At 37.6% G+C, this 18,503-nt stretch overlaps 1 protein-coding gene across 2 annotated transcripts in view; it reads right to left on the bottom strand.

The window, feature by feature from the left end:
• CPNE8 (copine 8) overlaps window positions 1-18,503 on the bottom strand; it is a 105,258-nt gene that overhangs the window by 72,054 nt on the left and 14,701 nt on the right. Inside the window, exons 3-4 of one of the 2 annotated variants that reach the window (XM_083820037.1) lie at window positions 14,224-14,270; window positions 974-1,077 (exon numbers count right to left, since the gene is read on the bottom strand). In XM_083820037.1, the coding sequence (XP_083676163.1) occupies window positions 974-1,077; window positions 14,224-14,270 (151 nt within the window). Of the gene's footprint in view, window positions 1-973; window positions 1,078-11,035; window positions 11,176-14,223; window positions 14,271-18,503 lie in introns of those variants that run through there. The other variant, XM_083820038.1, reaches the window with a different exon arrangement.

Raw genomic sequence — 18,503 nt, 5'->3', positions numbered from 1 at the left:
TTACCTAAAGCTATTGTAAACGGCAGGAAATAGTTATACTCAGCAGACTTAATGACATCACATACGAATTCTAAAAAAAAAAATGGAAAAATAAGAAAAATATGTGCAACATGCTTTCATGGTGAGGATGAAGAAAAAGTTGCAAATGGCCATCTACAATCACCATGTATTCTATCTCGGCACTGAGGAATTCATTTCACTCCTTAAACAGTTGAAGTCCAGATGGAAACAGGCAGCTGATATCTGTGTATTGAATACAATGCAACTTTTTTTCCCTTATACATCCTTCCAGTACTTCTTGTTAACTTAGGTAGCATTATGATGAGTTATAAGAAAACTGCTAAAGCTAAAGAAAAAATATATGTGATTTTTGTTTGTTTGTTTCTATTAACTTTGCTAATGTCTATTTATCAGGCACCATACCTTTTCTTGACTATAGGAAAAATCAACACTAATGCAATCATTGTTGTATTTATTTTATGCCCTGCCTAAAATAACAATTGATTTGCTTTCCACGAACTCTGAAAAAAAAAATCAAAGAGACTGTAAGAGTCAGTTTGAAGCAACTATTTGGACAAGTAAATGGTACATTCAGACTAAAGCCTAGAAGATTTAAAGATGGCTTTGCCACGAAGTTGCTAGGAGATTTTAGGCAAATAAAGAGGCATTTGTCCTTCTGGTTTGCTGTGTACAAGATAAAGATGCACTAAATAAAAACTATTTCAAACTATTTTTTAAAAGCAATTATTGTGAGTATGAATACATTTTGACTAGTTAACACCTACCAATTTCTTAAAATTGAGTCATTATTATGTTACATGTTTATTTCTGGAGAAGCAATGCTAAATCAATCGTGTTTACTGATTTGTTCCATGTCAACAGACACTATCTCTTTTCAAGTTAATTTTGTGCTTTACAAATCTTAGTATGTTTACAGAGACTGTAATATTAGAGTAAAAGATTGTTAACTTACAAATCAAATCGAAGATTCTCTCTTTCTTCAAAGAAGTAGTCCATTATAAATTTTCTTACAAAATCTGGGTTTAAAGTATTATCAATTACTTCTGTTCTTCCAAACTGTAAAAGAAAAGTATCAGTTTAAGGCAGGTACTTTATGGAAATGTAATTAAGTAGTCTTCCAAAATCAGCAATATGTGAGATATGGAAGAGCCTATAAAAATTTCTCTTAAACATATGGCACGAAAGAGAATGACTACGTTCACATGAATAAATCAGTTATCGGAGGATGAAGATAGAGTGGCAGAAGTCCACATACTTCTGCGTGAAGAGTGGTGCACGCTCTGTATCGTATGATCTAAACTTTATAAACATCAGCCCCCAAAGTCAATCAGAATCCAAAAAAAAATTGAGAAAATTTCAGTAGCATAAAAATCCACTTTTTCCTCAAAAAAGACAATAGCAAGCAAAAGCTTACATAGACTGCTTACTTCAGATAGATTTAAATATTAGCAAATTTAGTTCTTCTGTTAGAAGTGAATCATTTTTGCACTATCCAGCTCTTACTTCACCTCAGTTCAGATTTCTTTTTACATTTCCTCCCTGAGCTTTCTGCAAAACATTTTTTTTTCCCCTTGGTGTTTACACCAGGCTCTTGACAAGCAGAAAATATTTTAGTTTAAAAAAATAACTTTTGATTGACTTCAGTTCATAAACATCACAGACATAAATAACAGGTCATAAAATATGAGTATTGTGTTTTAGCTGTTCTTTCAAGACACCTTCTTTTTGAAACAGAAAACAAAACAAAAAAGGATGAGTTAATGACACGAGCATTTAATTTTGTCCTACATATTGAAAATACCAAGACATTTTAATATAGCCTACTGAAAAAGTGGTTGACACTTTTCTGAAAGATCATCATTAATAATCCTCAAAACTGCAATTTGTGACTCCAAACTTTGAATGAGTCAAAGACTGCCAACCTCTTCATTGACAGGACTGAATTAAATCCATAAACATGGATAAAGAAAGAATAAAGACAGTTATTTTCTTGTAACTAAATTTTTTAAAAAAAAAACTAAAACGCTTTTCAGATCACAGCTGTGATTGTAGCCATTGCACAGAACCCCTGAGTCTCCAACAGGAGCCTCCCTACCCTGGCCCCTGAACACTCAACATCTGTGGATGGAAGGACAGAGCATACTCCACTGTCACTTCCTCTCAAAACTCAGTAATCTCCTTTTATTACTTGATTCACATTAAAATAAAGCGGTAAAGAACTCCAGCCACATTATTTGTGTGCTTTAAAGAACTCCATTACTTTCAAAAACCGTTTTCTTCTTCAAATGACTGTGCATAAGTTCACTCAAACTGCAGGGGTCTGACTCCAAACACCACTCGTTCACATGGGTCATCTGTATTTAAGAGTGTGACTGCCTTGTGAAAATCAACTACCCACCTCAGGTACAATAAAATATTCAACAAAAGTTAACACATCTTCAAGACACATCTTTATAAAGTCTCAGAAACAGGAACAGTCCTCTGAAGTTGCACAGCGGTGATTTGCACCTGTACAGAGTGTGCTTGAATCCTGTTAGGTGCTTTCACTTTGGCTATGCTGTGAGATGTCCAGTTGCGATGATATTCAGAGATATCCATATTCCAGCACTTCCCGAGAAAGACAGAAAAGCAAAACTATCTTCCTGATGAACAATATCCTCTCCAAATAAAAACACAAAGAATATTTAACATGTAGTGTCAATTAGTATGCCCCTCTGCCAAGGCTTTACGTCAGTTCTTAAAACCTAGATAGAATGGTTTCCTGACCTCACTGGCAACTCACTTGAGATCCCCTACAAGGCTTCTGAGCGTGTCCTAAAGCAAATTTTTAGAAAGCAGGGTCACTCATGAGCAATCGTTCTCCTAAGCCAAAGTAATAACTATGAAGGGGGTAAGCACTGTGCAGAAGTGGGCAGGAGAAATCTCCAGAAGCTCTCCAGAGTGGTGAAGATATTCGATATTCAAAATGATCTCCCTGAATCTTTTAAGAGAGGACTGGCATTTGTGCACAGGATCCTGGAAACAGATCAGAACATGAACAAATAGTTTAATCCTTACAGGTGAAAGAAGTTACCCTCTTGAGAAAAGACTCAAGATATCCTCTGAAATGCTTGAATAAAGTTGACAGGTCGAGTGCTGGAGAAAAAAACAAAAAAACAGCAAAAAAAAACCACTCTCTTGAACCAAAACTGGTGACAACTGTGGCCAAGTATTTACGAATGAGAAATGATAGCAGCACTAGAAAGCTGGTGTTTCTATAGGAACAAGTATGGCTGGAACATATGCATGGCTAAAAGGCCTTTCTCTTGCCTTTGAATAACAGCATTCAAATTTTTACGAACAGCTGAAGTCTTCAATCAGCTTCCAGGTCAAACAGATCTCAGTGTTTATAAAGAAAATCTTCCCCTGTCAACTGAATGCTTTATAGCATTCAACAATACTGGAGCCAGGAAAAACTGAAAGTTGGAATGGCTGATGAAACATGCAGCAATATCTAAGCAATTGGCACTGTCTGAAGTTGTGCACTGAGAACGAGTAGCCAGTCTCTGACACAAGCATCAAGCCAGGAGTGAGAAATGAAAACAAGGGGGTCATAAGGACTATCCATTTTGCAGTTCTGAGCAAGAATATATCATCTGAGTATTTTTTTTTCCCTGGCGTGTCCTATTTCTTGCATTTGCATTGTCACAGCAAGCTGGCCAAATACTCTCAAACACTGGAATCAGCCACAAGCAGAGGAGATTCACTCTTAGCACTGAAATCTGATGAACACTCAGCTACTCAAGAAGCAAAAGACTCAGGGCATTCAAAAAGATGTGTACCAGATCCTAAGATGACTGCTACGTAACTTGCAAAGCTACCTGAGGCACAGCAGGTAAGTAAAGAGTACTTACTAAGTTGGGGCTCTCATCTATGTCCAACAGAGTCAGATGCACATATGCAAAGATATTGATGAAGATGTTTCCCATATGTGCAGATTTAAGTATAAGTTGTCCTGGGAGACCCCTTAATCACCAGGCAGGAAAAAAAAAGGTTACTGAAATCCTTTAAACGCTCAGATCAGGACAACCTTGAAGGAGAGTAAGAGGATCTTTCATCATGTGGGGCCTACTTCTACATACATGGAAGACAGAGGAACATGAAGAACATAAGCAGCTGTAAACTAAGTACTTTATGCTGTCAAAGTCATCATTTAAATTGAATGATGTGAGCTCAGAGGATCAACTTGTCAAAAGAGTTCCTTTAGGGGTACTCACAACCCTCTTGACAAACCTCTGACTTGACACCTTCATAAACTGATAATTTTCTGATGTAATACTTCTTGAAACAGTAAAGGCAGTTTGCACAACAGGAAGTTACAGCTGACTTTGGAAGAGCCATTCAGAGAAGAAGAAAATTAATGGCTAAGAAAAACAGACAAAAATCATAGAATACTTGAGGTTGGAAGGAACTGGGGGAAATTGTCTAGTTCAATCTTCCTGCTCAAAGCCAGATCAGCTCAAGTAGGTTGCCCAGTCAGGTTTTGAGTATGTCCAAGGGTGGAGACTCCACAACCTCTCTGGGCAACCTGTTCCAGTGTACATGGTAAAAAAAAAATAATAATAAAATCTTATGTTTAAACAGAATTTTACCACACATTGTCTCCTGTCCTTTCACTGAATACAGCTGAGAATAGTCTGGCTCTGTCTTCTTTACTCCCTTCCATCAGGTATTTATACACATGAATAACATGTGAGCCTTCTCTTCCCCAGGTTGCAGCAAGGACAGTGTCTATGTTTTCTTATGTAACAAGTGATAGGGCACGAGGAAGCCATCGCAGGTTGCACCAGGGAAGGTTTAGATTGGATATTAGGAAGAATTTCTTCATGGAACATTGGCCAAGCATTGGAACGGGCTGCCCAAAGAAATGGCAGAAGAGACATATGGATGTGGCACTAAGGGACACGGTTTAGTGATGGGACTCGGTGGTCAGGTTGATTGTTGGACTTGATGATCTTGAAGCTCTTCTCCAACCTACATGATTCTCTGGTTCTATGAATAATATGGTTGTGGATCTGGAAGAAGAGTTCTGCAATGGGAGTCAGATGTGCCAAAGACTTGATGGATAGCTGGAGAAGGTCCTGAAAAGAAAACTGGCAAAGGCAGTAAAGTCAGCAAGGCCCTGTCCCTCCTTACATTGTTCCGGACTTTATAAAATAATGAAATTAAGACATAGCCCACTCTTGAACAAATCCCTCTTGCTGGAGTAGGAAGCAAACAACTCTATACTCGACAAACCCAATCAAAATGCTCTCAAGAATTTCAGAACGTATCATTCACTTGAGGGACAGTACAGGGACTCATACCACAGAAAATCAAAAAATCAATACGGACTTAAAATGTATGACCCTCACTGTCTATGTAGAGTTCATACTATAAAGGCTGTTTGCTCTTCTGTTCAATTGTCCATTCCCTGAGCATGCAATCCTCAAACATGAGGCTGTTCACCACCCAAGGGTGCAATCCTCAAGCACATTCCACACAACTCTAAGCCTCAGGATGATACTTTGAAGACCTGAATTTCACTGATCAAGAAATTGCATACACTGCTTTTATAATGCTTGGTTGAACATGTAAGAGAGAAAAGCCTCTGCACCTCAGGCTTTAATGCAAAGGTCTGCTCGCTAGCTCACTGGATGCTAAGAAAATTGATCTGCAGGCTGGAACATCTGACATGTGTCATGAGCTTGGCATGCTCAGCTTGGAGAGGAGAAGGAAAGATCTACTGACACTACCACCCTCTACTACCTAAACAAAACTGTAGAAGACAAAGCCAGACAGTTCACAGAAAACATAAAAAAGACAAATGTTTCCATCATCATTTACAGTAAAGGAAATTATGATGAGGTATAGGGAAACAAGCCTCCCAGTGGATCCCAGAGTGATTAAGCTCTGGAAGGGTTCACCCAGAGAGCTGTGCAGTCTCTGCCACTACAGAATTTCATATCTGATTTGGGAAAGGCCCTGAGCAACCCAACCTAACTGTGAAGATGGCTTTGCTTGGGTCAGGAGACTGAACTAAACACAGCAGGTGAGTTGGAGGCTCAATAAGACAAAGGTTCCCTTCACCTAAATTATTCCATGCTTCTGTCACGTTTCATATCTTGGGTTGTTAAGTTTTATAGTTCCCTTAGAAACAGTATGAATTTGAAGAAAAAAGTTACTTCAAAGGAAAATTTTTAACGTCTTATAAAATCATGGCTAAATGTCAGTTAATTTTTTCAAACAGTAAAATATAAACTTATAAATAGCTTCAGTCCCTTCAAAACCACATTTTTTCAGTAAACAATATTCCACTTAAGACAATAACCAGCTACACTTGGGAAATCTTTTGGACTTGATTTAAAATGCATGACAGAAGCCTATCAGTGAAAGAAGATAAATATGCAGTATCTTGATGATTAAATCACACTGAGACCAGAGGAGGCCTGACAGAATGCCTGCTATGCTGCTGCCTTCACAACAAAATTGTTACAAAACTCAAGAGATTGAATTCAGAGGCAAAGCTAACTTTTCTTTAGATTACTTTACATGACTTTTCTTACATGAGGCTTCAGTCTTCTGGTCTGTTTACTTTTTTTTCCAAGAGCTACTTAAAACAGTTCTGTCATATTAAAGTAATGTAACTAATTACTTAATTGTCAAAATTTATCTTATAGATGACATTGAAATACTGGCCTCTAAAAATCATCGATCTACATTTTTCAGCTAAACAAAACATCATCTTCTTAAATCCCTTTTGCCAGTAAAGTATAGCTTTTTAAACAGAACAGGTTATTTCTAAAATCCAGTGACTTACAACTAATAGCATAGCTGCTGATTAATTAGTTCCCCTCCTGGCCTAGTTTCCCCACTAACAGCTGTGTAAAGTTAAAATCTTAAGATGGCCAACAAGCAAATACTTTAGAAACGTCATTCAGGTGAGTAAGCAAATCAATTTAGCTATTTAAAGGGAAAAGAAATTCAAGAAAAAAAATCAAGAAAATTGTTCATTTTTTGGATTAGAGAATGAATCTTTGCTACCTCCAAATGCAAGTTCTCCTGGTAGAAAGAAATTTTGTTTATTTATTTAGTCATCTGAAGTTTTACACCATCTCAATTTAGTGTTCCAACCCAAGGGGCTCTGAGGTTAATGTAAAATCATAGCCTTCATTTTAATATCAGAATTATAAAGCTAGCAAGTTAGATATCTGTTCTGTATTTCTCAGTCAGAAGATATAAAGTAACTACTGTAACTCTGAGGTCTAACCTAACCAACTGCTCAGAATTCTCTGAATTAATTCTTACTTCAACTTTAAGGCTGTGACTGAACTTGAGAATAATATTTAGTAGAACATCTTTTCTTGGTTTTTAAAATTTATGATGTTTTACCACAATTACAATGAAGTTGTTCCAATAATTAATTATCTCTGTTCTGAAAAAAATCCTTGGGTTTTCTGCCTGATTTTATCTCATTTCCTTTTCCATCTCTTGGATCTTTTTATAACATCGTTAGACAGAAATGTTTTCCATTATGAAATTTATGTTCATAGTGGTGATATTAATAGCTGATTACAATTATCGTTAATTTGCTCTTTCATTAGGCAAATAATTTGAGCTTAAGTTTTTTAGTGTGGCATATTTTATCTAGTCCTTCAATAATTCATTACTCTTCTCTCTCGTCTTTTGACTTTTAAACATCTTGCCTGAAATATGAACAGTCAGAACATCGTATTCTATTAACAGATCTAGGAAAATAACTAAAGAATGGTTTAAACTACCACTAGGTTCTTGGCTCTGGTCTAAATGGTTTTTGAAAATTCTTTAGGAAGCTCCAAGTAGCAGTCTCCATGGGAAGCTCACTGCACAAAATGGCATATGAACACACAACAAAAGGTAATCCTAACCTCAGAAATTATAATCTAGTTTAACAGTATGTGAACAGAACAAATAAGGAATTTGAACTGGGGGAAGAAACAACAAAACGATCCTGTTATAATAATCACTAGTAGCCTCAAATCATAAGAATTAGAGGACACAAGGAAACAAACAAAAAATTCACAACTGTGCATTGGGTTTACATGGCAAGTGTTTGGTAGCAGGCGGCTGCAGGGGTTGTGTCTGTGAGAAGAGCCCAGCAGCTGCCCCATGTCAGATAAGGGCCAGGTCCAGACGGCTCCAAAAGGGACTCGGCACTGGCCAGAACTGAGACAGTGACCGACACTGGCTGGGCCTCTGTGAGAGCAGATTCAAGAAAGGGACAAGAACTGCTGCTCAACAGCAGCTGTGAGAGAGAAGAGTGAGAAGCAGCCCTGCAGCCCCCAAGGTGAGCGCGGCAGGAGGTGCTCCAGGCAGGCAGCACAAGTTCCCCTGCGGCCTGTGGAGAGGCCCCTGGTGGAGCAGGCTGTCCCCCTGCAGCCCATGGGTCCCACATGGAGCAGATCTCCACGCTGCAGCCCGTGGAGGAGCCCCCGGTGGAGCAGGTGGATGTGGCCTGGAGGAGGCTGCGGCCCATGGAGAGCCCCCGCAGGAGCAGGCCCCGGGCCGGAGCTGCAGCCCGTGGAGAGGAGCCCACGCAGGAGCAGGGGGTCTGGGGGGAGCTGCCGCCTGTGGGGGACCCGTGCTGGAGCAGTTTGCTCCTGACAGACCCTGTGGTGTAGACCCATCTGGGAGCAGTTCTTGAAGAGCTGCTGCCCGTGGGCAGCCCCCACAGGCTCAGTTCGGGAAGGACGGCATCCCGTGGGAGGGACCCCATGGGGAGCAGGGGCAGGGAGTGACCATGAAGGAGCAGCGGAGCTGAAGCATCAGGGACTGACCGCAGCTCCCCTTCCCTGTTCCCCTGTGCCACTCAGGGAGAGGAGGTGGAATAGCTGAGATTGAAGCTGGGCCTACGAAGAAGCAGGGTGAGGGGAAGGTGATTTTAGTTCACTTTTAGTTTCTCGCTGCTGTAGTCTGCTTGTGATAGTTTATAAATTATATTAATCTCCCTATGCTGAGTCTGGTTTGCCTATGACGATAACTGCTGAGTGATCTCCCTGTCCTTATCTCAAACCTTGAGCCCATTCCATCGTATTTTCTCCCCGCTTCCCTTTGAAGAGGGGGAGTGAGAGAACGGCTGTGGTGGAGTTCAGCTGCCCAGCTGGGTAGAACCAACATAAAGTGGCAATCCCACCACAGGAAAAGCATGGTCATAAAATGTTCTGCAGTGTGTTTATACCAAAGGAAAACTAATTATTTTAATGTATAAACTCATACTAATTATCAGAAAAACAGCAAGATGCTTCTAACACATGCATGCGGGCACTCGTATGAAATCTGTTTACTCCCTGTACAAATTATGGTGATTTCTAAGCAACACTTTTTAACCGAAGGTCCTCCAATCCTAAGTATGTAAAAACCAGAATGGATGACTAGTTCTTCTGCACTTTGCCTTCTTCCATGAACTGTTTGCCTTGAAAGGAAACACGACCTCCTTGAAAGGAAGATGGCTTCTTCTATTCCCTTAGTCAGCTGCTTCTTTTAAGAAATCTGTCAGAGAAAGTCTTCCAGTGAATTGAATATATCACACAATAGGAAAATTTATTCTTTCTTCTTTATTGGGATAGTGTAGGCTTCTTCAGTGCTCTGTGTTGTTTGCTTGCATGTACTGAAATGTTTTCTGTGGAGCTGCTACACTACATTCCTACTTATGCCTCAGCCCTCTGATGAAGAGGATACAAGCTATCATTGCAAAAAAACTTTCTCTAGTACACTTAAAAAGATCTAAATCACAATAAATATAAAATACAAAATCTATAATTTATATAAATTTTATAAATTTATTAAAATGTCTGTCATTTTAAGACAGACTGAAATCTACACAGGACTCAAAGGCATATCTTATAGGGTACAAACAGTAATGAAATTGTAGATGCTACAATTAAATACATAATTACCAGACACATGACTAAGTGCTCACTTTGAGCAAAATCAATTAGATTATATAATACCTTACGTAGAAGGAGAGGATACACTCATCTTGAAGGTCAATTTATTAACGTAATAACTTATTTATCATTTACTAATAATTAATTGGTTTTATTATTAATATTACAACAATTTACTGATTTATTAGTACATAGGAAAGAAAGTGTAAGAATAAGCGGTCAATTTGCTGGATGAAAACTCATTGCAAGCACTCAACAAGTTCCTGTGATTGACCCTTGCAGTACAACACAAACCTAAATGATCTGGAACAAGGACTGAAATAATAAAGGGACAAAACAAATAGATTTTTACGGAATTGCACTTATATATAAAGAATTTACAGAACCGCTCATATATATAAAGACAAGAATGAAGACTCTGAAAGACAAGTATAAAGACTGTAGACAATTTTTCATTCTGAGTGATCAGACAGTAAAATGGCAGATGGATTTCCATATGGATGAATGAAACACTATATGAACATGGAGAATACAGAATAAATACCGAATTTAGGATGGCTGAATAAGCAATTGTGAGCACATAGCGGAAGAAGTCTTTCTGTTGATAAACTGTACAGTATAGGGACTAGGTACAGTTAATGACAGAGTATTTTTTCATTGCTTTACAAACTGGCCACCCTTGCTATCAGGGGATCAATTCCACCACAACCTTGCCTCATCTCCTTCTCTCTCAATTTGATGACTCAATCAAAACAGAACCTTCTTCTCACCTCTAGCATATTTCATCCAGATCAAAAAAATAATAATAACATGAACAGGATTAATGAATAGGAAGGACTAATGAACGAAAAGCCATGAAAAATCTCAGAAGACATAATGGAAATTTACTGAGAATATAAAAAAAAAAAACAACCATCTGGCAGCTCGTGAAGCTGGAAGTCAGCATGATGAGAACCAGCCAGAGAACTAACTTCCAGACAGGTATACAAAATTAATTTGCATCCAATGCATTCTTACAGAGGGTGCCAGGGGCTCAGAGCCTTGCTCTATACACAGTTTCTAACACTTACCATTGGTGGATAATGCCAGTAAAACTGCAGTTGGTAGAGTATTTCATCAATTCTATTATTTACTTAACATTCCCCTTTGAAGTGCTCTCTCTGGTTTTCAGAAATAACATCCTCTTTGAAATGAAGATATTCACATTCTTCCAAAATATTATTTAAGGCTTCTGCAGATAACAATAAGTAAGTTATACTTTGCCATATTTGAGTGTATCTTCACAAAGTAAGGGGAAGTAAATGTTTTTAAAACCAAAGCTCAGATTCTGGTGATGTATTTGTTGCCAATTACACTAATGGACACCTGATGATCAATCCACAAGTGATAACAGATGAACTGTTCTGAAAAATAACACCCTACTAAACTGAGAACTAAACATTTTCATTTTTTGTTTGGATTTGGTGTGCAAGAATAACACTGGGTAAAACACTAGAATCTGTACTGCAGGCAAACAGGAGCCGGTGCCCAGAAAACATCTACTCAGAAATTAAATGAAGGGTTCGATTTAATGATTCTATTGAATCAACTTGAATATCTTAGTTGAGGGGAAAAAAAACACGCTGGTAGAACAGAGTGCTAGGGAAATTATGAAGATTATGAAATGATTTACTATGTTTATGATCCCTGAGCATTTTTCAAGTTTGAAAGAAAATCATTAGCCAAAAGAAGGAAGACAACTATGGATAAAAGGATATGGAACAGAAACAAGGTAAAGTATGTTGCCATGACTGAAAACCATTCCTTAATGTCTACATGTATCATCAGGGTCTTATTATTTGTCTCACATTATTTCTCCACGCAGTTCCAGGTGGCATCTACCTCTACAAGCTAGTAAAATACGGAACAAGTGTTTTAATGCAACAAAATGGACACATACGCATAGTTTTGTTTAAAAACACAATACTACTGCATTCACCACAGCAGACAGGAAAAAAACACAAAAATAAAGACGTGGTTACTCATCTAACGTACATTATCAACTAGTTTTCTACCTACCACCGTATGTTTTACCACTGATATAAATATCATACACAACATATCAGATGCAATCCTGACCCCATCCCTCTATCATGCCAACCTCTGAATTTTGACTGTCACAACAGCTATTAGGAACAGGATTCTACTTACTGAACTTTACATCCAACATAGTCAAAAGCGATCGTCACTTAGAGGCATTTCTAAAGAATGATTCATCTGATCTACAGTGGACATCTAAATTAGATCTGATGAACTGCCCTCAGGAGTTATCTTTTTCCATTAACCATAAATAGTTTAAACAGTCATCTGAGTTGTAAATACCTATAGCTAGATAATAGACAAGATAGAGATAATTATGCCTTAAGAGGGAAAATAAGCTAAGATTTTCTAGCAACTGACATGTTGAAAGTCTGTTTTAACCCCTGTAGCTCCTAAGCTGGCACATGATACCATAACCACATGCCAAAAGGCATCATCTAGGCAAGACATTCTGTAATCAGTGAGAAGACACAATACAAGCACGTTATCCTATTTTGCTTTCATCGAGAAGATAAAATAGCAGAAAACAATATAAACCTGGAAGATGGTAGCACACTTCAATGGTTGCAAACTTGGATCTATTAAAATGGAAACCAGATGGATTTTTTTCATTCACAGTCTCCTAAAGCACCTCACAACTGTCTCGTGGAACATCTTCTAAGAAAGATGATAATATTACCATTCAACCATCAGGACAATTACAATATGGAAAACGCTTAATACCTATTTTAACAGTTATACCAGAATAGAATGAAAATTGCACAAATTACACACCAACCTTAGACAACAACAAAAAACAGAATTTCTGACAAAAACCTTTTCATCCAAAAAATGATCCAGATGATTTAATAGCAGCTTAGACTTGACTACCAAATTGCATCAAGCCATTTAGGCACTTGAATATCTAAAGACTCCTCTGTTTTCAGAGTTACCTATCCAGACATTCAGGGGTCTATGCATGTCCAATACTTCTGCCAATTTAGTTAAGAATAGTGAGTTCCCATTTAGGGTCTTCGAACTGACATTTCTTCACACAAATCATCAGAGGAATGTGATCCTGTAAGCATACTGAAAGCATGTCTGGTACACAGTTCAGAACAAGAGAGAGCAGCAATTTAACTATAAACACAGTAGATAAAATGCTTCACATATTGCCCAGTCATATGAGCTTTGTCCAGGACGCAGACAAATTCAATTTTCTCAGCTTGACAGAACTGAAAGCTATACTCACTATCTTTCAGCAAAGCAAAAAATATGTTTCTCCAGCCAACTAGCAAGGACAGCAAGAATAAGGGAAGATGTCTGGTTTCTGTGGCCTTGGCCCTTCTTCTGGAATTTTTTAGACAGTAGTAATCGCATAAAATATCATTTCTGAAAACAAGAATATCAGGGCTCCTTGTTCATTCCTCTCTTGTCTCTACACATGGCTAAACAGTGGCACACATACAGTGAACAGTACAATCAACCATCTCTGTAAGGCAGCTAAAAAGTACATTTTATCAAGAGAAGGAAAAGATGACCACCCTTCCTCCAATACTTCTCTTTCAAGGAATAATATTAAGGAAAAAGAATTAGATGGCTAAGCACAGGGAGACAGTTCCAGTCTGTATATGTTACTATTCTACAGTTATCCAATTTAGAGATGTTTGATTTACTTTCTTAAGGCAGAAGATACTTCTCTCCAGTATTTACATGGATAGGCTAAGAAGACAGTGCAATTTATCCCTCCCTTTTTGCTTGGCGAATATTCAGCCACACCTAACTTCTCCCGAACAATGCACAGGAAAAGTAGGTCTCTACCACACCTGTGGGTTAGTTCTGATGATACTAAGCATCACAACAGCCAAATCTTCCCCCAGATCTTGCACTGCTTGACTGTCTTCCTCTCTTGATATTCACAAACCTTGTCCACATTGATAGGTAAGTTTGACTTCACAAAACTCATAGAGTGTAGAACAGGAAACATGTATTTTCTCTTATTTTGCTCTCCCTTTTGACAGACATATGGGATACAGATATGAAAAATTAGAGTAATGTAACTAGATATTGCTTATTATAACATAAGATTCCCATTGTATAGCATGGCTTTCAAGAGGCTATGACATTGGTTTTTCTGCCAGGGCAAATTACCAGCATTAAATACACCCATAAAGTTTATATATACACATGTGCATCTTACCTCTCTCCATTCCTTGTTTCCAATGGCTTGCGTGTACAAAACACAGACTGTGAAAGGAAAAAAAAGTTTGGTCATTTTCAGAATAGAATGTATTTTTAAATTAAATAAGCTGATTTTGTAGTTTGTTTTCCTGTTGAAATTATTAACAAGGACAGTCAAATAGTAACGTTTCCCCTCAGTTTTCAGTATGCCTACCCAGATCAGTGACAATATGGTTTAGCTGTTGCTGCAATGAGCTAATAAATAGTGTGGTTCTAAAATGGGAGGTGACTTTTATGGCTGACCTCCAGTAAATCACCTGAAATCCTCAGAAGTAAAATTACATAAAAGCAGGTCTTCATTAAATGTGGATGGTCTAACTATCCTGGTTAATCTAATGCACAATTACTTTAAATTATGCCTCTTTCAAGAGATGAGAGAATTAAAATAAAAACAAATGAGGTTCCTACTAGAAAAAGAGACAGGAAATGAAAGTGGAAAAAGGAAAAAATAATTTCTCAGGTATTCTTCCTCAATTTTGCTACAAATTATTCTCATATATTTAAGTATCTTGCATATATATAATTTTTAATTAAAACCTAATAAAATAGATTCTATGATATTTGTCTACCTAAGCTGTGTTTGAAGCATCAAGCAGCACGATCCCACTGTCTTCATGGTCCTTACAGATCCATTCTTCTCCTGTTCTAACCCACCACACGTCCATCTGCAGCTCCTATCAAAGGGGTTGGTGACAGAGGTAATACACTGATTATCTGTCTTCCGTACACTGTTACAAGCACCAGTATATGTGTAAATCATTTGCACTTGGAGTACCGTAAACTTTATTTTCTGCAGTTTTGAACTACTCGTAGCTAGCAATTTGAAAGCATTTTTAACCTGAAACTCTCACCCTTTCCTAAATAAGGGAAAGACAGACATGCGAACGCTTTTCTGTGACAAATTCTTCTCCTGTGCCCATCATTAGTTTTCAGCACAAGGTTAAAAATAGTACTATTTTGGGTTGCTGCCTTGAACAATAAACGTAGAAGCCTGGTTTCATTGTCGATGAAGTCAGAATCATAAACTGACCTAAGAAGAAATGAAGGCAAGCTTCAAACTATGTTTTCTTCTTACTTGGAAGGTATTTGTTCAACACTAAAAACACATCAGGCAGTAGTGAATAAGAGGAAGAACAGAAAATAGCAAGTTCAATATTTTAGCTTGACATAGAAGTTAAAAGTTAATACTTTTTTTTTTCAAATAAGATGTAGAAGAAAAAAGCTTTTACAAAAAAAAAAATCAAAGTCATTTTGTGGAGATGTCTGTCTTTCTACATTTACTTTAAATGAAACCTTGGACAATCGCACTCCTAGCTTTGGTTCCTGCTCATAGTAGGATGAATCCAAAGCAATGAGCCTATTTTTACAGCGCTCTTTGGAGTAAACTGCTGAAGTATATGACATAAAGAATGAAGTTAAATGGGAAAACAGAGTGAAATGGAAGCTATAAAGTCAGCTGTGGATGTGTCTGATGGTTACTGAATTTCTGACTAACCTTTGTATCTATTGAGATCCGTGCCAAGATAATCCTGGCAGATGACCGAAGTGTTGTCAATGGAAGTTTCCATAGATAAAAACAAACTAAGAAATATTCTCTGGAGATAACCCTACTGCTAACATAAAATCACGTAGTCTGTCAAAGATCCCTTCCACTTTCCCCATTGGCAACTCTTTTTTAAACTAATGCTACCGGTTCTGCAATGATAAATATTTTCCAGTCTTCAGAGGTGGTTTCCAAGAATGCAGATGTCTTACTAATTTCAAAAGCTGATATAATTGTGGATTTTGTCCATTTTGCCAACACCCTACATCTAAGTTTGCAACTAAAATTTTCTCATAACTATAACCCCTGTTGAGAATACAACTGAAATTCATTTGGAGAAAAAGCCACTCTTTACAGATAATGTGCACTTTTGCTATTCAAATATTTCTATTGTCTAGTTTTTTCTTAAACATAATCATTTTTCACCATCGATTTCCTGCTTTACTTTTTGTACTACATCCTGCCCTGTGTATTAGTGTTAATACAGTAAATCAAGTAACAATTGTGCATTGCAGCTGTGGAACAGAAAGAATATTAAAAAATGAGAGATTTAATATTGAGGAGAAGAAAGCAACAATACAACTGTAAAACACCCTCTACTATCAAATTTTCAGAAAAGAAGCATTCTGGCACTGCCTTATCTCCCCAGTTTATGAAGCCAAATGAAAGAAAAGCTATGAAAAGAAAAAATTAAAAAAAGATTACTGCTGGATAGTTTTAGTCTCCTACTATGGTTGATGAGATGGGAGTCAGAACATGTAAAAGGGTTAAAAAATAGTAAAGCTACACCTTAAAGCTAATTCAGTCTCTTACTCTATTTCTACCTTTTGGAAGGCTGCTAACACCCCTCTGTCTGTTGAAGTCAGTTTCTTCATGGTCAATTTACTATTATTTGGGTTTTTCTCTTTGGAGGACATAGAGTAAGCAATGCCATCCTTCTCACTTCTTCACGGCTGAACATTAGAAGACTTCTGTTCCCTTCCACTCCCAGGGGCTCCCCAGTGCTTCCAAAACTACAACCCAGGAGTGGGACCACATCTCTAGTTTAAGAATCATTTATATACTTAGATTATTATTATTATTCTTAAATGAGGAGAAAGGACCTAAGAGTCTGTACTATGACATGACTAGCAATTTTCTGCTATTTAGCTAAGCTGCAGATATGGCATGTACTTAATATATAACTAAGACAGACTAATAGTCATCATCAGTAATATTTATTATACATGCAAAATGCAAGTTTGACAGTAATATGGAAATGTGCATCTCATAAACTACATTTCAAAAAAAGTCAGTCTTGGATATAAAGAAATAGGATAATGAAAGCCCCAGGAAAGACACACATTCCAGACTACCTGATAAATACTTTGCAGATTTAGAACAATTTAAAAATTTCTACTTTCTTCTAAAACTGCTTGACCCACAGATTGTCACAAAACTGTCCATGTTATTGGTCTCCACTGGTGTCATGATTTACTAACCTTAATGGCTTCTGGAGAGAAGGTTTTATAAAGACCCTAAACAACTTCTTCAAAGTAACTTGCAACTGAAGAAATTCAGCTTTTTCTGTATGAGCTCTTCCAAAAGAAGATACCAATAGTCAGAAATATTAACTTTTAGTCATTTTAAACTCTGGACACTTACAACACAGTGTCAAATTCTACATAAATGTAATTAAATCTTTCCATGAAGAAGAGGGCAGATGTTTCAATCATCATCATTCAGGTCTAGATTCAGTTCCCAAAATTCTGTAGTTTGCCACTCTCATTTTCCCACATAGTTTGGGCTTCCCTTATCCTACGCTTGTCCTCTCCTATTCAATGCGTATATACTCAACATTTAGCCTGGCAACTGTAACATCCAAACTGCCCACCTCAGTTTTCCCGAACATAAAAACATCTACTCCCTTTCAAGAAAGTCTTAGCCACAGCACAGTTGGCCTTGGCTCCACGCAACCTAAATCTTTTCATGATCCAACACCCAGTTCACACCATTACCATTAAAATGTTTTTGCCTAACTGTCCCAAGGAAGACACGCCAACTTAATCCGTATCTCCTCTGCAGAAGGTCTTAACCCTGTCCCACCATGGAAGCACTGCTTTAGCTCAGTCTCTATGAGAAAAATTGAAAAGAATGGGTTTTCTCCAAAATTTTGCTACGAAAAACAATATCTCCAAACTGGAAAGACAGAAAGGTCCAAATTACAGTAAATCAGTATATATGACTTGCTTTGACACCACTGAAGTATTGTCAGTAGGAGACTTCAGTATTGTTTAAAATACTTAATGAGTATTCAAGGGCTATCCAAGTCTGTCCCATCTATGTCTAATAACTCTGCATTATTTTGGTAATTTGCCTCTAGGGAGGCAAACTACCAGATCCCTCTTGGCACGAATATTCTAGATTGCAGTGAAGTGGCTGGCATTTGAATGAATACTGAGTAGTAATTACAGTATCAAAAAAGGCTAAGCAAGCTTCCTCAGAGAACTGGAGAAATCACAGGTTCCTCTTTATTTTCAGGAGAAGGCAGCTTTTGTGGACATGGGAGTCAACTATATTCATGTGTGACTCTCTAAGCAGAAGACCAAGAAGTCAAAATTCAATTTTCACAGTAACTATGATCCCTAGGTAACAGCACTGCAGTTTAAAACACCTATCAAAATTGGTCTACTCAAATCCAATGAGATCTGAACACA

The sequence above is a fragment of the Anser anser genome (genome assembly GCF_964211835.1).
Source record: "Anser anser genome assembly, chromosome: 1".
Taxonomy (NCBI): domain Eukaryota; kingdom Metazoa; phylum Chordata; class Aves; order Anseriformes; family Anatidae; genus Anser; species Anser anser.
Note: the sequence above shows the minus strand (reverse complement) of the source record. Positions and strands in the feature narration are given on the sequence as shown.